This window comes from Thamnophis sirtalis, unplaced genomic scaffold, assembly GCF_051295495.1.
Source record: "Thamnophis sirtalis isolate CommonGarterSnake01/CBP01778 unplaced genomic scaffold, rThaSir2_p1.2 scaffold_12, whole genome shotgun sequence".
Classification (NCBI taxonomy): Eukaryota; Metazoa; Chordata; class Lepidosauria; order Squamata; family Natricidae; genus Thamnophis; species Thamnophis sirtalis.
Genome location: NW_028261392.1, coordinates 32,250,883 through 32,274,574, shown reverse-complemented (window position 1 = coordinate 32,274,574; position 23,692 = coordinate 32,250,883). Strand labels below are relative to the sequence as shown.

The window sequence follows — 23,692 nt, the reverse complement described above, 5'->3', positions numbered from 1 at the left end:
TAATTTTGCTAGCTCAGCAAAACTGCCCTCAACTCATGGGAGTCAGTCCCAGGCCATCAGTCATGCAATGGTCCTTTGAAAAATTAACTTGAATAAATCTTGAAAATCAGATTTTTTCTGATTTATATTATCCCATCTTTATCAATTTTTATAAATAATTCAAGGTAGCAAACATACACATTAGTTCTTTTTTCCTCCATAGCAACCATGTAAGGCCGTGATGGCGAACCTAGGGAACATGTGGCACAGTTGGCACCCAGAGCCATTTCTGAGGGCACACGAGGCATTGGCATGTCAGCTCCAAGGCGCATGCATGCGCTGGCCAGCTGATTTTTGGCCTTGATTTTTGGCTGCTTTTTGCCCTCCGGAGGCTTCAGGGAAACCTCCTGAAGCCTCCAGAGGATGAAAAACTGCCCAACGCGCACACTGGAAGTTCAAGAATGGACTTCCAGTTTGCGTGTTGGGCCATTTTTTGCCCAACCCTGGCTCCTAGAAAGGCTCTGGAGCCTGGGGAGGGGAAAAAATGGACCTATCGAGCCCACTGGAAGTAGGAAAACGGGCCATTTCCAGCCTCCAGGGGACAGTAGAGGCCATTTTCGCTCTCCCCAGATTCCACAAAAGCCGTGTGCTTATGCACGGGGCAGCGGGGAGGGGTCATGTATGCATGGACAGGGGGCACGGCACAGGGTGGGCATTAAATTATGGGGGTGGGCACACGTGTTTCTTTTGGCACCCAAGGTGAAAAAGGTTCGCCATCACTGATGTAAGGCAAGTTGGACTAAGAGAGAGTGACTTGCCCCAAATCACCCAATGGGCTTTCATGCCTAAGAACTCACAGACTCATGGTTTCTAGCTTAACCAATAGACCAACCAAAGTGGCTCTTATGGCTTTTATTTCTATAAGCTGCCGGAGTCACCATGAATTGGGCAGCCATATAATTTATCTATTTAAACAGAATAGAATAGAATAGAATAGAATGGAATGTGGAATGGGAATAGAATTTTATTGTCACTTTAAATGTACACCAAACAGCATATATTAAATGAAATTTCGTTGTATTCAGCTCTCAAAAGTTGACAATTCTAGCAGCAAAATAGTGTACATAAATTGTTGAACCCAACGGATCTAGTTTGGAAAACTAAGATGATCCAACATATGATTCAAACTCTTTGGAAATTGGGAACCATATAAATTTGAAGGAGAAGACAAAGAAGCAGTAACAGTAGTTTGTCTAAGGAGATTGTCAGTCATCCAAGTCATGATTTGTCCCAAAGGTGCTTTTACAAAAGACAATTGGGCTTTGTTTTTTTCTTGAAGACGTTTCGCTTCTCATCCAAGAAGCCTTTTCAGTTCTGACTCAATGGTGGAGGATAGAAGGATTTATATTCCTTGCAGTTATCTGGTCGTTAGCAATTTCTCTGAGTGTCTGAAGAACTGAAGAAGCTTCTTGGATGAGAAGCAAAATGTATTCAAGGAAAAACAAAGTCCAGTTGCCTTTTGCAAAAGCACCTTTGGGAGTAGTAGTTGTAGCTGCACAGAGATAGTATTACAGTAGCTGTTTGTAAAAGGATTTATTATTTTTTTATTATCAAATGATAATTTAAAAAAAAAGATTGCCACTATGACTGGCTTATGCCAAAGAGATTCAGGCTTCTGATTCAATATACCGAAAGGTGAACAGCAAAGTTGACAGGACAATTAGAATAAGAGATGTACAAAACCTAGAATTATTTGGGGGGGGGGCTTACTTCTTGTGCTTCTCCAACCAGGCAGCACTGTCTGCCAGAAGGCAAGAATTCTCAGAGACCAGGAGATCCAGAAGGCTTTCATGATTGGACTCGGCGTAGAGTTTCAACAGGGCTGTGTCAATATCCTCCTTGTAGCCATTGGTGACGCCAGTGCTGCGGACCTCACTCAAGTAGGTCATGAGAAATTGCTTGCACTTGATCATCTTCCCCTGGTCCCCCTGTGTAAGTTGGTTTAGGTCAGCATATTCGTGCAGAGGAGGGTGTGACCGCATGAATGAAGAAGAAGTAGGCAACAGTAAAGGGTAGAGAGAAATCAGCTCACGGACATCCAGCTGGCTGCTTCTGCAATTATAATGTCAAAGGTGATGTAATCGACAGGAAGACAAGTATTCTCTCTCTCTCTCTCTCTCTCTCTCTCTCTCTCACACACACACACACACACACACACACACACACATTACAACAACAATGCTCCTTCCTGGTCATCTCTTGGTTGGATTATTGCAAGATACTCTACATGGGGCTACTCTTGAATAGTATTTGGAAGCTACAGCTGGTACAGAATGCAGTAACTTCTGGAAGCCGCTCAGATGGCACAAGCACCACTGCTTTGCATGAGCTACACTGGTTTCAATTTGCTTTTGGGTCCAACTGAATGTGTGGGTCATTACCTTTAAAGCTTTTTGTGGCAAGGTAGGGATGCAGTGGCTCAGTGGCTAAGACACTGAGCTTGTCGATTAGAAAGATTGGCAGTTCGGCGGTTCGAATCTCTAGCGCCGCCTAACAGAGTGAGCTCCCATTACTTGTCCCCGCTTCTGCCAACCTAGCATGTAAAAATGCAAGTAGAAAAATAGGGACCACCTTTGGTGGGAAGGTAACAGCGTTCCGTGCGCCTTTGGCATTTAGTCATGCCGGCCACATGACCACGGAGACATCTTCGGACAGCGCTGGCTCTTCGGCTTTGAAACGGAGATGAAGAGTGCCCTCTAGAATCAGGAACGACTAGCACTTATGTGCGAGGGGAACCTTTACCTTTATGGCAAGGTATCTGAGAAACATCTCATCCCGATGGGACTAGCCTGCCCCACTCATTACAGGGGGAAAGGCTTACTTTGGATCCTATCTGCTAAACAATTTTGACTGGCACAGTCCAGGAGAAAAGCCTTTTCTACTGTGGCACCCACCCTCTGGAATATACTCCTGTTTGAAGAGAGGTTTGCCACCCCACTCCTGGCTGTCTGAGAGAGCCTGAAAACTAATCTTTGCCACCTGGCCTGGGGCCTCAAGAGAGATCTGCTACATTGGGGTGGCTGAGGAGTAGAGAAAATTCCTACCTCCATGCCACCCATTGTCTTTCTTTGTTTTTAGCTTCTCTATTTAACTCTCTTAATTTTAATTGCTTCGTACAACTTTTTTTACTTATTATATTGTAAGCTGTCTAGCTTGTACAAGTACGACATACAAAACTAATAAACAAATAAATAAAAACAATGAAAAGGACAGAGCTTTCTAATTCAGAAACCCTACACAAAATAATTTTTGCCTGTTTTGATCCTGGCTTGCTTTTATTGCATATCCCATATAGTAATCGAGAAAATTCCGACACTGAACCTGGACTGTAAACTGGCCAAAATTGTTATCAACCGCATTAACACTGAGAGACACAGGATGTAATCTAGTTCAGTATCGGAATTTGCTTAGCCTAAATACTCTTCATTAAAAATCCAGCTCCCAAATTTCTCTCCCAAATTCTTCTTGGATTGAGAAATTTAAGATGCACATGTAATTATCAAGTAGCTCATACTCAGCTGCTTGAGCAGCAAATATGCAATCTTATTTCTGTATTAACTCTCTAGCCACCGTATCCAACAAGAAAAGCAAATGAATATCCTGGCAGATGAGAAAGGCTGAAACTTACAGTCCTATCACAAGCCCAATGTACAGGAATCAAGATTGGTCTGTTTCCTTGGATATCACTTGTAGACCAGCTCCAATTTCATTTAGTCCATTGACTAAATCTTATGCTTTTTAAATGCTTCAGGCCACTGTCCTAATTTTTTTTAAAGCCAAGTGTATGAACCTAATCAAGGACATAGTGGCTCAGTGGCTAAGACACTGAGTTTGTCGATCAGAAAGGTTGGCAGTTCAGAGGTTCGAATCCCAAGCACCACATAATGGAGTGAGCTCCCATTACTTGTCCCAGCTTCTAACAACCTAGCAGTTTGAAAGCACGTAAAAAATGTAAGTAGAGAAATAGGAATGACCTTTGGTGGGAAGGTAACAGCATTCTGTGCACCTTGGGCATTTAGTCATGTTGGTCACATGACCATGGAGACATCTTCGGAGAGTGTTGGCTCTTCAGCTTTGAAACAGAGATGAGCACAGCTCCCTAGAGTCGGGAATGACTAGCACATATGTGCGAGGGGCTTTACGTTTACCTATGACCTAATCAAGCAATAGTGAGCTAGACCAATATTTCCCAATCTTGTCAACTTGAAGATGGGTGGACTGCAGTTTTATAATTCAACAGGCAGCATCCACTCATCTTCAAGTCACCAAGGTGGAGAAACACTGAACTAGACTGCAAGAATGTGTCTTACCCCTTAGCAGCATTACCTGAAGAGCTCTTTTGCTTCAAGGAACTGGAGCTGTGCAAACTGGATAAATCCTGCTTGCTGCAAAATTCGCTTGTACATTGTCTGCAAAGGAAACAAAGAAAAAATAATTTAAGTTAAAAAGGCAGATGCTAAAAAGTGACTAATGAAGAAAAAACTTTTCAGAGGTCATTTGTACATTGTGTCCCTGAGATATATATTGAAAGAGCTGGAAATGGATTGCCCTTTCACCTTGGGATTGCACAGCACAACAGTTGGGCACCAGCTAGTTCAAAAAAAATCCTGAGTACATTCCAAAAAATGTAGTTGCAGTAGAAGGCATTCAAATGACTTCTGTACTATAATTATGCATTAAAATGAAGATTCTTCTGGAGAACCACTCTTATGGGGGAAATAGCACTAAAGTATTAAGTGTACTTACAAATCTTAGAGCACTCTTTCTGAACCTTGGCAACCTTAAGATGCATGGACTTCAGATCCCAGAATTCCTCAGCTAACCTGCTAGCTGGAGAATTCTGGGAGTAGAAATCCATATATCTTATAGTTGCCAAGGATGAAAAACACTGTCTTGGAAAATGAACACGTGTTGGAAAAAAATCATAGTTTCACACATGCATGCCACAAAACATGTGCATTTGCAATTTTAAGATCTGGGATGCATATTCTTCCTCCCGTGAAATGCTTGCCAAAAGTTCTAGGCACTCAGAAGCACACATTAATAAATTAATCAATTTATATCACTAGCCGCCTTTATTAAAGGGAAATAGAGAACAAAAAAAAATAATCTGAATTAAGACCCAATATTTTAAACTGTTCTAATTATATTTGTATGGCCATACAATAATTAACCATTTTCAATTATTTAGTCCTTTCACTAGTTCAAGCATAAGCTTGATTAATCCTACAAACTACTCTCGATAGATACCCTCTATCAAATATAAAGGTAGTCAAACTATTGTAACTGAACTTTGTTACACATTCAAAACCCAGGCTTCCCTTTTCTGGAAGAAGATAAGCATGTTTACCATGGCACACCAAGACTAAAGCCATACAATTGGAATGCATGTATCAAATTAAATTAAAATGACTAATGTTGTTACAGGTACCGTATTTTTCAGAGTATAAGACTCACCGGAATATAAGACGCACCAAGGTTTTGAACAGGCATTTTTTTAAAAAAAAAAGTAGGTAGGTAGATAGATAGAGAGGGAGAGAAAGAGAGAGAAATAGAGTAGGTAGGTGGGCAGAGAGAGTAGTTAGGTAGGTAGGTAGATAAAGGGATAGAGAGATAGATAGAAAGAGATAGAGAAATAGAGAAATACAGTAGGTAGGTAGGGAGAGAGCGAAAGAGCATAGGTAGGAAGGTAGGTGGATAGAGAGAAATAGAATGAGAGAGAGAGAAATATAGTAGATACGTAGGGAAAAAGAGAGTAAGTTAGTTAGTTAGTTAGTTAGTTAGTTAGTTAGTTAGTTAGATAGATAAAGGGATAGAGAGAGAAATAGAGAGATATAGAAATACAGTAGGTAGGTAGGGAGAGTGTGTGTAGGTAGGTAGGTAGAGGGATAGAGAGAGAGAAATAGAGATAGAGAGAAATACAGTAGATAGGTAGCTGTTTCTGCTGGCACAGCACTTGATCAATGTAATTCTCATCAATCATTTAAAGAGCTTTGCAAAAGGAAAAAATTTTTTTTTGCACTCTGCAAACCTCCCAAAAACAGCCCATTTTTCACGAAAACAGACCCGTTTCTTTTTTCAAAAAAAAGCATGAATAGCCTTGAGGGAGGGGCTTGCAGAATGCTCCTGGGGGTGGGGGGTCAAAAACGAGCAAAAAACGCCCCGATTTTTGTGAAAACAGCCCCTTTTTTTTCAAAAAACAAAATGTATGCATAGCCTTATGGAGGCTTATAGAGTGCTGCTGGGGGGGGAGGGGAAATGGCCATTTTCTGATCATTTCTGCTCTTCCCAGCCCCCAGGAGCCTCTCTGAAAGCCTCCATAAGGGTATGCATGGCCATTTTGTTGAAGCGGGCAGGGTTTCGGGAGGCAAAAAATGCTGTATTCAATGTATAAGACGCATCCAGATTTTCAACCTCTTTTTTGAGGAAAAAAGGTGGATCTTATACTCCAAAAAATACGGTAGTTCTCAACTTACAACAGTTCATTTAATGACCATTCAAAGTTACAATGGCACTGAAAAAAGTGATTTATTGTGACCATTTTTCACAGTTATGACCTTTGCAGCATCCCCATAGTCATGTGATCAAAATTCAGATACTGAATTTTGGTTCAACTGGTTCATATTTATGACGGTGGCAGTCTCCTGGGGTCATGTGATCATTTGTTGTGACCTTCGGACAAGCCAGGTGAATGAGGAAACCAGATTCAACTGGGTTATTATCAACTGCAGTGATTCACTGAAGGACTGTGGCAAATGGGGTAAAATGGGGTAAAATGGGGTAAAACTCAGTTAACAAATGTCTCACTTAACCACATAAATTTTGTGTAAATCGAGGACTACCTTCATTTCTCTACTGAATAGAATCTAATGTATATTTTGCCTTTTTAATACTGTAATAATATTTGTCTAACCATATGCACTACCAAATTGCATGCTAATTAAAAAGCAATTTCTTAGTAATCATAGTAGCAACTGCATTCTATTTAGTACTGCAGACCTACAGGATGATTTTATTAGTTCTGCTGAGATATTAACTCTATTGGGCACTTCAATTCCTTTAATTTAGGCTGGTTATCAGAAGAATTTCAGGAATAACTGGTTCCCCAAGTTTGCTTGCCTCCAATTTCCAACTATTTCTTTTTTTGCATCTTTGAATTTGCAAGCTTTTAGACAAAGATCCCATTCTTTGATTGTGCTCAGGACAAAAGAACATGATAAAATCACATACTGAAAGGCAAAGCAATTGGATGCCTTTACCAATGCAGGAAAACCAGTGGGATATCAAAAACAGTGTGTATCATGCTTCAAATATGTGAACTATCTTTGATAAATACTTGTAAGTATGCCAAATGAATACATTGGATCGGTAAACAAGACTTGATGAAGTCAGTAAGTTGTTTTCAGGTAAAAACATTTAGCTCAAGGGTAAGACAAGATGTTCCAAGATGTGTTTTTTTTTTTTTTTAACAATTGTTAAAATGTTCACTACAATTACAATACCATAGTGCAGTTCATCACTCCTGATATGGCTAATTTAACCACAGAGCTGTGGAATTCACTTAAGTGCACTCCCAGGATTACCACAGTGTAAAACATTTCAAATTTGAACAATTTAAATATTCACAAGACACCCCCACACACCCAAGCATAAAATAGTTTACGTCGAAGAGCAAAGAGACTGCTTCACACATAAAATATTTTTACAATATTTAAAAAAAACAACTTTTGAACTTGTAACAGACTTTTCTGAACTCAAAGCACGCTTGGATGTACATACTGGAAGTATCCCATTTCATATTCAAAGCAAAATAACATTCTTGCTTAAAAATAAAATATTCAAATTCAAAACATTTTGTACGTCCTTGCCTAGATCTATCTTTTGAAGAAATAATACGTTAACAAACACACAAAAGTACATTTTAACTTCATAGTCATCTGAGTACAGTCAGAGATGTTTTAAATTCAGAGGCAGACCTGAAATTTCTCCTTTGGAATATTCCTTTCGGCTCCCTTTGCTAACACTAGTGCTTCTTCAACTCTTCGGCTGCCCAAAAGGTCTTGAATTTGTTTTTCCAGAGGCAGTGGGACCAAGAAGTATACTCCTTTGGTAGTAGCTACAATTACTTTCCCTAAATTTAAAAACAAAGCAAAATGTCCAATTTACAAAGCAAAGCATGAGAAAAATACATTTATTCTTTTAAAGGAAAAATAAATATTTCCAATACTATACAGTAAGGTAAAGGTTCCCCTCACACATGCACTATATTGCCAAAAGTATTCGCTCACCTATCCAAAGAATCAGAATCAGGTGTTCCAATCACTTCCATGGCTACAGGTGTATAAAATCAAGTACCTAGGCATGCAGACTGTTTTTTACAAACATTTGTGAAAGAATGGGGCGCTCTCAGGATCTCAGTGAATTCCAGTGTGGAACTGTGATAGGATGCCACCTGTGCAACAAATCCAGTTGTGAAATTTCCTCGCTCCTAAATATTCCACGGTCAACTGTCAACTGTATTATAAGAACGTGGAAGTGTTTGGGAACAACAGCAACTCAGCCACGAAGTGGTAGGCCATGTAAACTTATCCAACATCAGTGTGTGACCTCACAAATGCGCCTCTGGAAGAATGGTCAAAAATTCCCATAAACACACTCCTAAACCTTGTGGACAGCCTTCCCAGAAGAGTTGAAGCTGTTATAGCTGCAAAGGGTGGACCGACATCATATTGAACCCTATGGATTAGGAATGGGATGTCACTTACAGTAAGTTCATATGCGAGTAAAGTCAGGTGAGCGAATATTTTTGGCAATATAGTGTATATGCTGGTTGTTCCCGACTCTAGGGGGCGGTGCTCATCTCCATTTCAAAACCAAAAAGCCAGCGCTGTCTGAAGTGGTCTCCGTGGTCATGTGGCCAGCATGACTAAACACCGAAGGTGCACGGAACGCTGTTACCTTCCCACCAAAGGTGGTCCCTATTTTTCCACTTGCATTTTTTCATGCTTTCGAACTGCTAGGTTTGCAGAAGCTGGGACAAGCAACAGGCATTCACTCCATTACACGGCACTGGAGATTCAAACCTCTGAACTGCCAACCTTCTGATCGACAACCTCAGCTTCTTAGCCACTGAGCCACCGTGTCCAAAAAGACAGCCATTTTCTCAAATTCAAATGGTAAAAATATAATTTCCGCTAGGGCTGATTAACTCTCTTTCACCATTTCAAGGATGCCAGATATAAGTGCCAGCAGTTATTCAGAAGGTCTTTATGGTCACAAATATTTGCTGATCTTTCACAAATAATTTTCCTTTCATCCATTTAGATGAGGAAATGAAACTCCAGTTTACAACAATTCAGATTTGCTGAGGTTTTCCTGTTATTTATATATGATTGCCAACACAAACAGCAGCTTCATGCAGCAGTTAGCAAAAAGTACTTGTGATATTTAGTGTCTTACACAACAAACCAATCAATATAAAAGAAATAAAGGCAGATTCTGGGTCCTCTCAATCAAACAGTTTTGACTCCTAGAGACAAGTCCTTGTAGTTTTCTGCAACATTTTTGGAAGTGACTTGCCATTAATTACTATATTCCTAGGCCTGAGAGAAAGACCAGGGATACAGCCTACCAACTGATTGGTTGGTTGTTTATTAAATTTATAGGTCACCCATTTCACTATCAAGCAACTCTGAACAGTTATTGTGCCCAAGGCAGGATAAAACTCCAGAGTCTCCCACCTTTTAACCCAGCACTTCAATCGCTAGACCAGATTGACTCTCTCCCTCTTGCATACCTTCAAAATCTTGTAGGATATGCCCATCCTTAAAGGGTAAGGTTTGCTTCTGCTGCTGGTCCAGCATACTGTGCACAGTAATGAATTCTTCATCGAGAGCAATTACATAGGGAAAATAGAGGGCAGCCCCAATCACCTTTTCGGACCAGCGAACAGGAGCCCGCTGGGAAATGCCATCCACAGTGGCAAACATACCTGCCAATGTATAAAGAGAAGAAATTAGAACTTTCTCACCCTGAATTCAAAGCTGTTGTTTGTATGTATACCTGCTGGAAAAGGTTACATGGATAATTTCCAAGAATGACCCAAATATATTCTGCCACCTGAAGAAGTGCATCAGATGTTCCTATTCTGTTCTGTAATTTTAGGCTTCAGAATTGTAGCATAATAGTAATTATTTGCACAATTATTTGCTGGAAGAAAGTGGCAAGAAAGTGACAAGCAACAGGGAGAAAGCAGAACTATTTAACTCATTTTTTGCATCTGTCTTTACACAAAGGGATAAAACAGTCCAACCTATCAAAAACAGCACCACAAAAATCAGATTAGGAACACATGTTGAAATAGGGAAGAAAATGGTAAGTGAGCACCTGTCTACCCTAGATGAGTTCAAATAACCAGGACTGGATGGATTACATCTCGGGGTTCTGAAGGAACTGGTAGACGAGATATCAGAACCACTGAACTATATCTTTCAGAGATCCTGGAGCACCCGGGAACTGCCAGAGGACTGGAAAAAAGCTGATGTGGTTCCCATCTTTAAAAGGAAAACAAAATAGATCCAGGAAACTATAGACCTAGCAGCCTGACCTCAATACCAGGAAAGATTCTGGAAAAGATAATCAAGCAACGAATTAGCGAACACCTAGCAGTAAACAAAGTAATAGCCAAAAGCCAACATGGGTTTGTCAAAAACAGATCATGCCAGACTAATCTTATTGCATTCTTTGACAAAGTGACAAAATTAGTGGACCAGAGGAATGCCATTGATATAGTTTACTTGGACTTCAGTAAAGCATTTGATAAGATAGACCACAACCTACTACTAGATAAAGTAGAAGAATGTGGGTTGAACAGCATCACCACCAGATGGATTCGTAACTGGCTGACCAACCACACTCAACGTGTAGTTCTCAATGGAACTGCATCTACATGGAGGGAAGGCCCAGTACTCTTCAACATCTTCATCAATGATTTGGATGAGGGAATAAATGGGGAACTCATCAAATTTGCAGATGACACCAAGCTGGCAGGAATAGCCAACACTCCAGAAGACAGGCTTAAGATACATAAGGATCTTGACAAACTTGAACATTGGGCACTATCTAATAGAAGGAAATTCAATGGTGAAAAGAGTAAGGTTCTACATTTACGCAAGAAAAACGAAATGCACAGGTACACTATAGGTGGTACCTTGCTCAATAGTAGTAACTGTGAGAGGGATCTTGGAGTCCTAGTGGACAACCTTTTAAATATGAGCCAGCAGTGTGCAGCAACTGCCAGAAAAGCCAACACAGTTGTAGGCTACATAAACAAAGGGATAGAATCAAGATCACGTAAAGTGTTAATATCACTTTATAATGCCTTGGTAAGGCCACACTTGGAATACTGCATTCAGTTTTGGTCGCCACGATGTAGAAAAGATGTGGAGACTCTAGAAAGAATGTAGAGAAGAGCAACAAAGATGATTAGGGGACTGGAGACTAAAACATATGAAGAACGGTTGCAGGAACTGGGTGTATCTAGTTTAATAGAAAGAAGGACTAGGGGAGACATGATAGCAGTGTTCCAATATCTCAGGGGTTGCCACAAAGAAGAGGGAGTCAAACTATTCTCCAAGGCACCTGAGGGTAGAACAAGAAGCAATGGGTGGAAACTAATCAAGGAGAGAAAGCAACTTAGAACTGAGGAGAAATTTCCTGACAGTTAGAACAATTAATCAGTGGAACAGCTTGCCTCCAGAAGTTGTGAATGCCCCAACACCAGAAGTCTTTAAGAAGATGTTGGATAGCCATTTGTCTGGAACGGTATAGGATTTCCTGCCTAGGCAGGGGGTTGCACTAGACGATCTCCAAGGTTCCTTCCAACTCTGCTATTGTATTGTATTGCATACTGACAAACAATCTTCCAAAATTATCTTGTTTCCTTGCTGACAGAGCTATTGGCTTTCCATAAAGTATGGCTGCATCTACAGACTTCTACATTTAATGCAAGATCACAATACAGAGACTCTATTGCCACAGTTCAGTCACTCTCTCTATGCTTTGGTTAATTCTTATTGCTAGAATTAAATTTCACTTTGAAGCACAAAGTTGGAAGGATCTTAGTTATTACTTGCTTATCCCCTGCTCAATGAAAGAATTATATTATCCCTAGCAAATGGCCACCCAACTCAGCTACTAGCAATGAAGACCTGCCTACATCCTCTTGAAGCAGTTCATTTCACTGTCAGAAAGATTTTTAATAACAGTTCTTACTGTCAGCATGAATTTGTCACTTAAGTAGCAGTTTTTCTTCGGAAATAAGTGCCATGGAGTTCACTAGTACTTACTTTTCAAGGGAACTATTTAGCAATCACAGTTAACCCAGCATTTCTTGCATCATATAAAAAACAGGCTATAGCTAATGATAAAATCCAGACAGTAGCATTTATCAATAGAAAAAAGACAATTGAAGATTCTTCTCTTTATATCATCATAAGCTATTCATCTGGTTAATAAAACAGTCAGATCACACATTTCATGTTTTAACAATACACAAGTTTTTGCATACTTAAATAAGAAATTCATACCAAGAATTCTTATTCTATTTATGAAGAACAGTTTCATAAAAATGGAAATAATTACCTTTCAGAAAATTCAAGCAAATCAGAATTTTGAAGCCAAAATTCTATTTTTAAATTAATACCCATAGTAGAAATGCTACTATTCTATGAAAGTAACATTAAAAACATTTAGTGACATCTTTTAGATGATATCTAACAAAGCTTATCTATTTGCTCTTTTATATTTTTACTCCATTTTACTAGTGCTACCTTGATTCTTTTGCAGAATGTTAAGGATTTTAGATTCAGAAAATAACCAATGACAGTTTAGAACTAACTACTTTATTTAATACAATAATCCATTTCTTTTTTGGATTGCTCTTATTGTTAGAAGTCAGAAAGGTGTACTTGTCACAAAAATGTGGAATGGACACAAATAAAATCCTGCACAGGTTGCTAATTACTAATTCCACAAGGAGAGGTACTTTCCTAAATGAACAACTAACTAACTCTGGGTATTTTGAATGATAAGACAGCAATCCAGCCTAATATCAGCATTTTGTGAATTTTGATTTTGCAATTTTTTTTTGCAGAAGTCTTGCAAAATTTCTATGCAGGAGGAGGAAGGGTTAAGAAAAGGTAAAGCAAAAGTTCCCAAATAATGAGCTAAAGAAGCTTACCTAAACCCCCAGGTGCAGCCAACAGGAACTCTTCCCTGCCTATTCTTTTCACAACTGGTTCACCAGTATAAGGAAAGAGCTCCTGGGAAGCTCCAGTATTGTAGTTCAGTATAATATATTGGCTAGTGAGAGCAAGGCATAAGTAATAGCCATCCACCGCTACAGCAGAAGGCTGTTCTCGCGTGCAACATTCTTTCAAAATCTGTACTTTGTCCTCGTAGACCAAATATATTTGGATGGTCCTCCGTTTCACTGAAACAATACACACTTCCACACAGAATGGATCCCCATTCACAGGGTTCTCATTCAATGTGAACATCAGGGCTCCTTTGATTCTGGCCCCAGTGGAGATGGGTTCCAAGTTCATCATGTTCATTAAAGTGATGGTATTGTCACAGAGCACCAGAAGTCTGTTAAGTGCAGAAGCTGCTTTCAACTCTCCCACAGCCTTCCGGCAACTGAGATTCTTATGCAGCTGCTTGGAAATAGAAAAAGGTGTTTTTTCAGAAGGGGGATTTTTCTCCTCCAAGAGAAAATGGCAGATAGAGCCCTCATTTGTTCCAATGTAGAGGTTTCGTCCACAGCACTCCACACATTCGATATGGATTCGAGATCTGTCACCAGTCAGCAACTCCCACTCAACTGCGGGAACAAGCTTGAAGGCTTTGACACTCATTGTGCTTTCCAGAAGATGGCCTACTAAATTAATAAATAAAAAGAAAGAAACTGGATTTTTGGACTTCTGGGTTGAAAGCTACATTGTCTTTTCATCATTCAAAATGCCAGGCTTCCCCACTCTTTAAAACTTTAATGGTATGAAATTGTCAATTTTCACAATACCTGTTCACCAAACAAACTGCTGAGGAATAAATTTCTGAAGACAACTATTTTAATACAATTGAACTCTTGCATTTGCAGCTTCAACAGCCATAGAAATTGTACCTGTAAATTTAAGTAAATACATACATAAATACACACTGCTCTAGAAGACAGATCCCTCAAAATAATAAAACAGATGCCAGTTTCATGACTGCTTAGCACCCAAGACCTTGGAGCCTATTTCTATCTTCTCAAGAAGTCCTCAAGAAGTTATCATCATGAGAATTACCAGAACTCATGTCCAATCACAACAAGTTGATGGCTCAGCACGGTATGCTAATACCATCTAGCACTGGTCTCACCACATCTGTGCCACAGTTACCTAAGAGAAATGTTATTTTCATTCCAAATTTTTGGAAGGATACTATAGGCCACTGTGCAAGACAAGTATCCTTCCCCAGTTCAGTCCTATTCAGATATGCTCTATTTTCATGGTTGATAAATTCTGTAGAATTTAAGTTGCCAGTTTTCAGTATTCTTGGCAATATTGCATTATTTATAAACAGTGCAATCTAAGTATGCTTATTTAAAAGTAACTCTCATCATACTGGACAGGCTTTAATCCTTCTTCACATTGGTGTCTGCAGTTGTAGACACTGTAATAAAAAGACCACTGGCTGAACAGTCATAACAGCTTGTAGGTTAAGCCATTTTCTTTTAGAACAGATTTTACAAAACATGGTATCATCTAATTTGCATTACATTTTTCAGGGGCACAATGACCTACCTTTCCTCCTATTTGGATGAAACCAACATTCTAATTATGTAAACAAAATTTATAAGAATGTAACTTTGCACTATATTTAGATCTAAAAAAATCCAACAAATTCTAAATAATATTTAATTAAGTTGATTAACATGTTTTTGAATGATTGCACCTACTTTTTAATTTCTTCCTCTTCTTCAATACTCAATCTTTATTTACTACCACAAATATACAAGTAACCAAAGTGGGAAATTACAATTAAGATTATGATTAAAAATATATAATTTCATTATATCTACAAATAAAACTCTTTTAGTGTCAGCCTCATGTACATAGGAAGAATACTAATCTATTTTATGGGGATGTTGTAAGAATAAGTAAAAAATGTAAAATGCATTTAAATAAACGCACTTAAATATTAATAAGTCTGTATGTAACTTGATTTGCTATAATGCACAAAATAAAAGTAACAGTGGAACCATATGGAGCCCTAAATAAACCTTTAAAGCAAGCATCCTAATATAGTTTAATTGGGAAATATAAGGCTATATAAGGATATATATTCAGAAATCTTGGTAACCACAATGAAGTACAGCATCTTCCTTAGGGATTCTACCATGCCTTTAAAATGGCACTGCTTCAATAATTGTTCAATAATGCCTGTCTTTAAGGCATTTTTTTGTCAACTGATGTCTGCTGGCCTTGCACGCTCTTAACTTCAGCTGCTATAATCAAACATATCTGGAAAACATCAAGATCCTGGATACTTTGTAAACAGCTTGAATGCAGGGGTTAAGATGTGGGACTAGAAATGGGGTTCCAGCCCACCTTAAGCCCAAACTCATGGATGACTTTAGATCAGACATCTTCTCCCAGACCTACCCAACTCATAGGATCATTGGGGAGGGTCTGTGTGTGGAGGTGGGAAATATCCTTTTGAGCTTCTGCAAGAAAGGCAGAATATACATTAAATAAATCATCTCAAATTATTGTCATTTTCAAGAGCAACAGCAGGTCTTTTGTGGGTTTAATTCTTTCTCTTTCAAAAACGGAGCAATAACTCTTGCACCGGCTGTCACTTCAGTTTTATTGTATCCACGGAGGGATTTGGCGCAAGAGATCACCTGCCAACTCTCATCTTCCACCTGAAGGAGATCTACCTATTTCGGCTCCCCTGGGTCTCCACTGAGTGCTCCATCCTTACCATGAGCGAAGCTCAGCTCTTCTTCAAATCACCCTCCTTAATTCCTCCAGGCTCAAGCCAGCCTTGGCAGGATCCCGTCCTTTCCTGCTTCCTCGCCCACGGAAGATGGGTGGGACGTGGCGTTTCGCATCCTCTCGTTTCCAGCGCCCCCCTACCCTGGCCAGGCCGGGCTTCTGCGCCACGCACGCCCCTCTCCAGGCTGGGTCAAGCGCCTGGGCTGGGGGCTGCTACACCGGTCATGGGAAGAGGCCGGAGGCGAAAGCGAGGAGAAGGGGAAGGAAAACAGCAGGTCGGGCGCAGGAGTGGAAGTGGAGATGCAACCTGCCACCGCTCCCCCGCCTCTCCTCCCAAGCCGTCCGCCGAGGCCTCCGCTCAGGGGAGGCCAGCCGGCGCCGCCGCCTCCGCTCCCCGCCGGATCCCCGGGAAATCCGCGGCTCTCTTGCCAGCGCCGTGCGTTCCTGCAGCTGGCTCTTCCTCCGGGGGCGGCTCCCCGGCCCTTCCGGTCACAAGGCAGGCTGACAGGCGGGTTCTTCCCGCTGGCTGGTGCGGGGCGGGCTGGGGTTGGCAGGCTGGGCGGGTTTGACCGGCGCAAAGTTTCGTCAGAGCGCAATCCTCGGCTCAGCAACCGGGTGGCTCTTGGAGACGGTGTTTGGGGTTGGATTTCCACCGGAAAGCGGGGGTAGAATTCGGCCCGAAGGAGCGCAGCTTTGGTTCCTGTGCGTCAAGAGCTGAAGCTGCTTCCTAATCCTCGGTTTCTTGTGGGCAACTTGGAAAGAGAACCACGCGGTAAAGGTTGATCTAATGCTTCTCTAATGTTGGATTTAAAATGACGCATACAATTGTTTTAACAAGTGATCGGCATGCAAAAAAAAAAAAAAAAGGAAAGAAAAATAACTGCCCTGGAAATCCAAGAAAAGATCTGGAGGACTGTTCCCACAGTTAGTTTTTGGCCCACCTCGGTTCGTGCCCTTAAAGGTCCAGGACAATGTCCTTTATGACACGGATCTAGAGCTTGCAATATGTACACCATTCCATGAAGCAAACAGCAGCAGCAGCAAAATGGGTATATAAAAACAAGCAGTTAGTCACCTTCCATCACATTTTGCATGCCCAGGATCTTCTGTGAAAAATAAATTATGTCAGATTCTGTGTCTCTGGCACAGGCATGGTTCTGCTAATATTTTCCCCTCCTGTAGTGTATTTGGCCCAAATGCTACCAGAAAATAAGAAATAAGGTCTTGAGATGTCAGTGTCCACAGGGTGCAATCAAAAAAGTGAAAAGAGCAGTGGTGACATGCAATTGAAGCTTTTTGCTATTTTTATGTGTAACACTTGGCTACTATTTTTTAAACCATAAGCCCCAGATCTCCTGAAGTCAGTCCAGATAATGTCATGAGAGTGTCCAGGAGAAAATCCTTGATGAACTGGAATAGAATCCCAACTAGTCCAATGCTTTCCATATATGCCTCAGCCATTATAAGAAAGAAATGTTCTCTGTTCTAATTTAGTGTGGGAAAGGAAAATGTGAATTTAAGGAACGTTTGGTTATGCCCGGCTATTGAGTCGAGGCCAAAAATAAAAGGTGATACGAGAAGAAAAAAGGATAATGTCATTTCCCATTGACCAGACATAAAAATTAAGAACAAAATTGAAAAAAAAAAATCTTAAAGATCAAATGCCTAAACAATTAAATATACTGATAACTTTAAATAAACTTTGTTTTTAAGGTAAAAATGGCAATAATGTGTAATGCTCTTTATAAAAATGAACATTTTTAATTTAAAAAATCAAGTGTTTGTAAATGTTAAGCACCTTCAGCTCTTAATGACAATATTGAGTATGAGTAAGATAAATATAGCAGAATACCACACCTGGTAAAAGGCCTAGTTAAATGTTTGCCATCTTAATCTGACTCATGGTAAATTTTACATCTTTCAAAGACATTTCTGCAATTTTGACTCCATTCATTTATCTTACCTGCCATCTTCTTCCTCTACTTTCCTTGCTTCCTCTACTGGCCTAGCTTAGCAATTTTCAGTCAAAGACTATCTGTATTACAGTAATAATTAAGCACTTAATTACTACTATATGCAACTGATGATTATGTTTCTCCTGATATGCATACACAGCTCCAACTTGCATATAAAAACCAGGAAGCAGGCTGGAAACTGGGAAAACACAAGTTCTAATCCTGCTTTACGCACAAAATCAGCTAGGTGACTAGGGGCAAGTCACACTAGGACAAACCGCTCATGAAAAATGATGGCAAGATGCATTTTTTCCCTCTCTTACTTACCTTGGAGATGGGATTCATGTGGTCCATTAGGAACCAGACTGAAACTTAGGACTCACATAGTAGAAGACTTCTTTCCCCACATATGGTTCCCATGTACCCTAGTAGCTGAGCTGTGGGAGTGGGGCATATTTAGACAGCCTGTCCTCTGGGGAACTGTTTAGGTTGAATGAACTCCAGGAGTTCCATTTGAATAGGATAAGCAAGGTTGGAAAGCACAGACAAATATTAACAACCAGTACATCAAGTCTGTAGGTTAATGATTTCTTTATGATATCTATTGCATATCAGATTGCACTATGAACATTTGGAAGGCTATTATGAATTAGACTGAAAAGCAACTGATTTTAGAGCCAGTGTCCTAAGTTTGGGAGTAAACTCTCAATCAAAACATTTTTCAATATTGCATCATCTCAAGCATATTCCATGTCTCTTACCTGATTAGGAAAAAAAACCTGAAATATTTGTAGCTTTCAACAACAATAGCAACACTTATAAAACTTTCTATATTTTAAGGGCAATCTAGAAAGTATTTCTGTTAATCAGAAATGTTCTAAAATTTTTAAAAAATGTCATTTTTTCACATATTTCCTGCTGTACAATGAATTATTCAAAGTTTTTTTATATTTAAAGAGAAAAATTGTGAAATGACTCTGTATTCCACACTGAATAGACTGCCTTGTTCATGAATTGTTCCATGCAGAATATAGACAAAATAAAGATGCATGCAGACAAACAATTTTCTTTTTGCTGAGATTTCTATCTGAATGCACAAAAAATAGCTTAAGTAAAGTAAACTGATAAGAATGACAGTGTGCAAGGTTGGGTTTCACTATTTATTTCCATGCCCTATTGGTATTGCAGAATGTCTGCAAGTGAGATGAAATTATTGATTACAAATTGGATTAATGGAGTCAGAAGGTAGTCTAGGAGAAAGCCAGGTTCAGATGAACTGAATGATCTTATTCTTAGAGAAAGGGGCTTCCAATGTCCCGAATCCACATTTTCAAAGTGTGATTTGTAGGATACAGGTCAAAGCACCTTTACATTGAACTGGATTTCTGGTGACTTTAGAGATACATCCATGGAGATTTCCTGGTAACTACAGTAGTAGTTTGCCATTGGCTTTTGGGATGTTTTTTTTTTTAATGCTGATTTTCATATAGAGCCAAAAACTTTTTTGATGGTCTCCAAAACTGTTAACAAACCAAACCAGATTCTATTTACCTTTTCAGGATCAATCAATGAGCTCCTCCCCAAGATGGCTGACAAGCAGTAGGGAGATTTTTCTCTCCTGCTGATGATCTGCTGATTTTGCTACCAAAAGCTGGTTCTTTGATGGCCTTGCTCCCTGGATTTGAATAGGAGCACCTAGGAGTGACCCAGATTGTCTTTGGACAAAAGTGGACCCACCTGGGATAAGGAATCTTGAAGATTACTATTCCAAGTAGGAGTGGCAGAAAACCAGGTCATCCATCTTTTTCCTTTTGGCAGACCATTCTCTTAAGCAAATGTGGGTTTCAACTACCTTTTTAAAAGTTTTGTTTTGTTTCTTATCTCTAAAAGTTGACCAGCTGGTTGAATGCTGATTTATTTTAACCCCTGTAGATTTTATCTATTTCTTTCTTGTTCTTTGCCTTTGATCTTGTTTTGATTTTTTTCAATATTCCTTGTCATAAGAAAAACAAGACATGCCTTGAAGTAATAAGTGTTTGGATTTGATTTACATCTATTTTGTACCTTTACTATACTTTGAAAATTATTTTTTCAAAAATCTTTTTTAATCTGGATTGAAATAGTCTCATAGCCTCTCTATGTTGACATATATCCTCCCTGTCTCTGAGAAGCTTTATCCTTCTGTTGTCAAGTTATGCCAAAGCAACAGGACCTTTTGGTTATACACAAATCCAACTTGAAAACTTTTTTAAACAATTTGACAAAATAATGCTTCCAAAGAAACCTATCCAAATGCAAGTAATTGGAGTTAAATTAGATTCACAAAAGGAATTGGATTTAAAAGCAGTAGATTCGGTGAAAGACATGAAAAGAGGTACAGATGTTATAAATTTAGACCTGAAATGTTATAAATTTTAGATCTATAAATCCCCTACCTGAGGGGATTATTATGCATGCTTGCATAATGCAATGCCTTCAGGCTTTCACACTCTTACAATAGCAGAAAATTGACTGAATGGTCAAATGAAGGGGATTGGAGAATGGATTATCATATGCAACTCAGAAACAACTTCAATTGGACTTTTTGGGGAATATAGATCAACTTTGGAGAATGGATCTAATATATTTAACTGGACAACAATTGAAAAGAGATGGCATTAAGAAACAATCCTGGATATTTAATCCAGGATGAATCAGAGTTAACTGTGAGGATGATTGGAGATAGATAAGCTGTAGTAAACTTCCTGCAAGTTGAATTACAATAGTAGTTTATTAACAGTGGGGTTCTAATATTTTACTCTTGCTTTTGTTCACTAAATTAAGTTATTTGTAAAATAAATTAACATTTTGGGGGATTGCAGTGTTTGCAGATATTTTGCAAGCAGTAATGAAAAAATGCACCATTTAGTCAAAGTCTCACATTCAAAGTTATATTCATGTATACTCATATTCGGGGGATGGTAGAGGACAGGAAGGCCTGGAGGAATGTTGTCCATGGAGTTGTGATGGGTTGGACACGACTTTGTGATTAACAAAAACATATTTAGTCAACTTTCTCATATTGAGAAAGTACACCCATCCATAATTTCTAGCAAGCATAGCCCAATAAAATTTCAGGAGTGGTATTTTAACGCATTTAGAATCAAGTTGGCATTTATTTAAGAAACACAATGGAGCTTATTTTAGAATTCATACACAATTATCTGAGATTGCATTGAAAGGCTCAGATGTGTCATCACAGGGCACTTTGCCACTTACACCATCAGTGTAGCTTGTAGTAGTTGTCTACAGGGACATTATACAATTGTTTCAGTTCATTAGTTTTTTTTAAAAAAATCTTGATAATTTGCATCTGAAAATGTAAAATGCATTGCTAATAGTTATAGAATGTTACAAGAAATATCTATAGCTAGCTGACCACATACACACAAACTTTCTATTAGCAAAATCCACGTTAGCCAATAAGATTATTTTTAATAATTCTCTATAGATAACTCTCCTTGTTCTCCATAGTCATTCGTCTATATTCAAGCTGAAATATATAAGCATTTCAAATACGGGAGTAAATATAATTCATAACTTTTAATTAAAAAAGGATTTGGGTCAAAACTCTAAATTTGCACCCACGACCTTTCTAACCCGGATGTTTTGAAGGTGGGGGAGGGGGGAGTTGCTTCTTTTAAAGTTCTTCTTAATTCTCTCTTTCGTCATTTAGATGCGCATCTTCCAAGTCTGTTCCTTGCCAAAGATATAAAAAATGAAGAATAGCACAAAAAATGTTATCAACATTTCCCCTTCGTGTTGTAACAAGCGGGAGGCGGAAAGACGGCTTTTTGATGTCCTTCATATAACTACTTTGGCAACTGGGACGATGGCTTTTGTCCAGAAAAATTGGATTACCTGCTCCCGGGATCTCCTAGCGCCTCCTTCCCCAAGGGCTACGGAGCTCTCCCGTTCGTTTCCCGAGATCTGCTGCCGTGACCAGGCGAGCGACTTGAACAAAATAACGTAGACATCCAATATTTAGTTGCTGGCAAATAGTAATATGCGGGATTATTCCCACGCTGCAGCATAAGTGGGGGGGGGGAAGAGGCTGCTCGCGAGTCGATATATGCAGATCGTCAAAAAGAATTCAGTTCTTCCCCTAAAAAGGAATCTCTACAATGAGACGCTCAAAGCGCTTAACAGGAAGTCAAAATTCACTTTTTTCGCAAAGGCGTTTCAAATTCAGCGTGCTTGCATGCCCGCATACAAGCTTTGTAACAGAACTTTAAATGTGATCGACGTTATAGAGGAGAGTCCTTTTAGAGTAGTGACAAAGAAGCAGCCTGAGAACGTCTTTTCCGATTAGCCCATTGCATTACAAGGCAAAAAAAAGCTGCAGCTCACGAAAACTTGTGCCTTTTAATGGGCTAGTCAGGAAAGGTGTCCCGATCCCCCGACTCGATGTGGCGGAGGGAAGGGCAAGGAAACATTTTAACTACTCTGATCTCGGTTGCAGTTGGAAAACCGGTGTATAGGGTGCATGTTTGGATGGAAATCTCAGGTTGTGTCTCATTTAAAACTTTTTCAGTACTTTACTATCAGATTTGGACTACTTGCGGGGTGATCATAAATCATTTTCAGGCCAGCACCGTTGTGTAACCAGAGAATAAAGCCGCCTGGGCCGATCCTCATTGCCTGGGGGCTGATCCCTTTTCTTCAAAACGTAAAATCCTGCTGGGCTGGTTATGGATTTCACCGCCCCTTCCCGAAATGCAAAGGTAATGGAATACCCCTGAAATGAATTTTAGATAGGGCTGTTGCTAAAGCAGTCTTTTTCAAACTTGCAATTCTAAGACGTGTGGCCTTCAACACATACTGGCTGAGGAACTTTGGGAGTTGGAAGTCCACGCATTTTAAAGTTCGAGAAACGCTGCTAATGAATGTTAACAGAGTTGGGAGGAACCCTGGAGGTCTTCTAGTCCCAACTTCTTGTCATGCAGGAGATTCTATACCATTCCGGACAAACGCTGTTCGGAGCACCCACAACTTCTGGAGGCAAGCCGTTCCACTGGTTAATTGTTATCACTACAGGGAAATGTCTCCATAGTACTTAATGGAATCTCTCAACGAGTTTTCATCCATTATTTCTCGTCCTGCCCTCAGGTGCTTTGGAGAATAGGTCTACCGCCTCTTCTCTGTGACAGCCCTTGATTATTGGAAGACTCTTATGTCACCCCTTAGCCTAGTTTCCAACCCCGATTCATTTTAAAACTTAAACGAGTATTTTATTTATTTACTTATTTTATTTAGTTTGTCAAACATGTAAAAGATAACGGGTATAATTATAACTATATACCTATAATACAGTAAATTGCTACGAATAAATGGAGACAGTAAGGCAGGGACGTAAGGCTGGTGCGCTTATGCATGCATTTTAGGAATGGGGTGAGATCAACAGTAGACAGTCTTAGGTTAAAACTATTGGGGGGGGGGGGTTGAGGATGTAACAACAGAGTCAGGTAGTGCATTCCAGGCATTGACTTATTATTCACATAGGAAGTTCAAGTTTCATTTATTGGATCAAACAGAGAAAGTAGAAAATTGAAGAATTCTGCATTTTTCCTGGGATTTGCCTCAACGGCGGCTACGCTGAAACTCCCCTTTTCGTTT

General features: G+C 39.6%; 1 protein-coding gene across 6 annotated transcripts in view; it reads right to left on the bottom strand.

Moving 5' to 3' along the window:
• Window positions 1-18,512, bottom strand: part of TGFBRAP1 (transforming growth factor beta receptor associated protein 1) — a 28,060-nt gene extending 9,548 nt beyond the window's left edge. The window contains exons 1-7 of one of the 6 annotated variants that reach the window (XM_087726622.1): window positions 16,069-16,552; window positions 14,120-14,221; window positions 13,280-13,978; window positions 9,836-10,030; window positions 8,016-8,170; window positions 4,366-4,448; window positions 1,750-2,091 (exon numbers count right to left, since the gene is read on the bottom strand). In XM_087726622.1, coding sequence (XP_087582748.1) covers window positions 1,750-2,091; window positions 4,366-4,448; window positions 8,016-8,170; window positions 9,836-10,030; window positions 13,280-13,955 — 1,451 coding nt within the window. In that variant the 5' untranslated portion in view covers window positions 13,956-13,978; window positions 14,120-14,221; window positions 16,069-16,552. Of the gene's footprint in view, window positions 1-1,749; window positions 2,092-4,365; window positions 4,449-8,015; window positions 8,171-9,835; window positions 10,031-13,279; window positions 16,555-18,364 lie in introns of those variants that run through there. The other 5 variants (XM_014066949.2, XM_014066950.2, XM_014066951.2 and 2 more) reach the window with 5 other exon arrangements.
• Window positions 18,513-23,692: the final 5,180 nt, after the last annotated feature.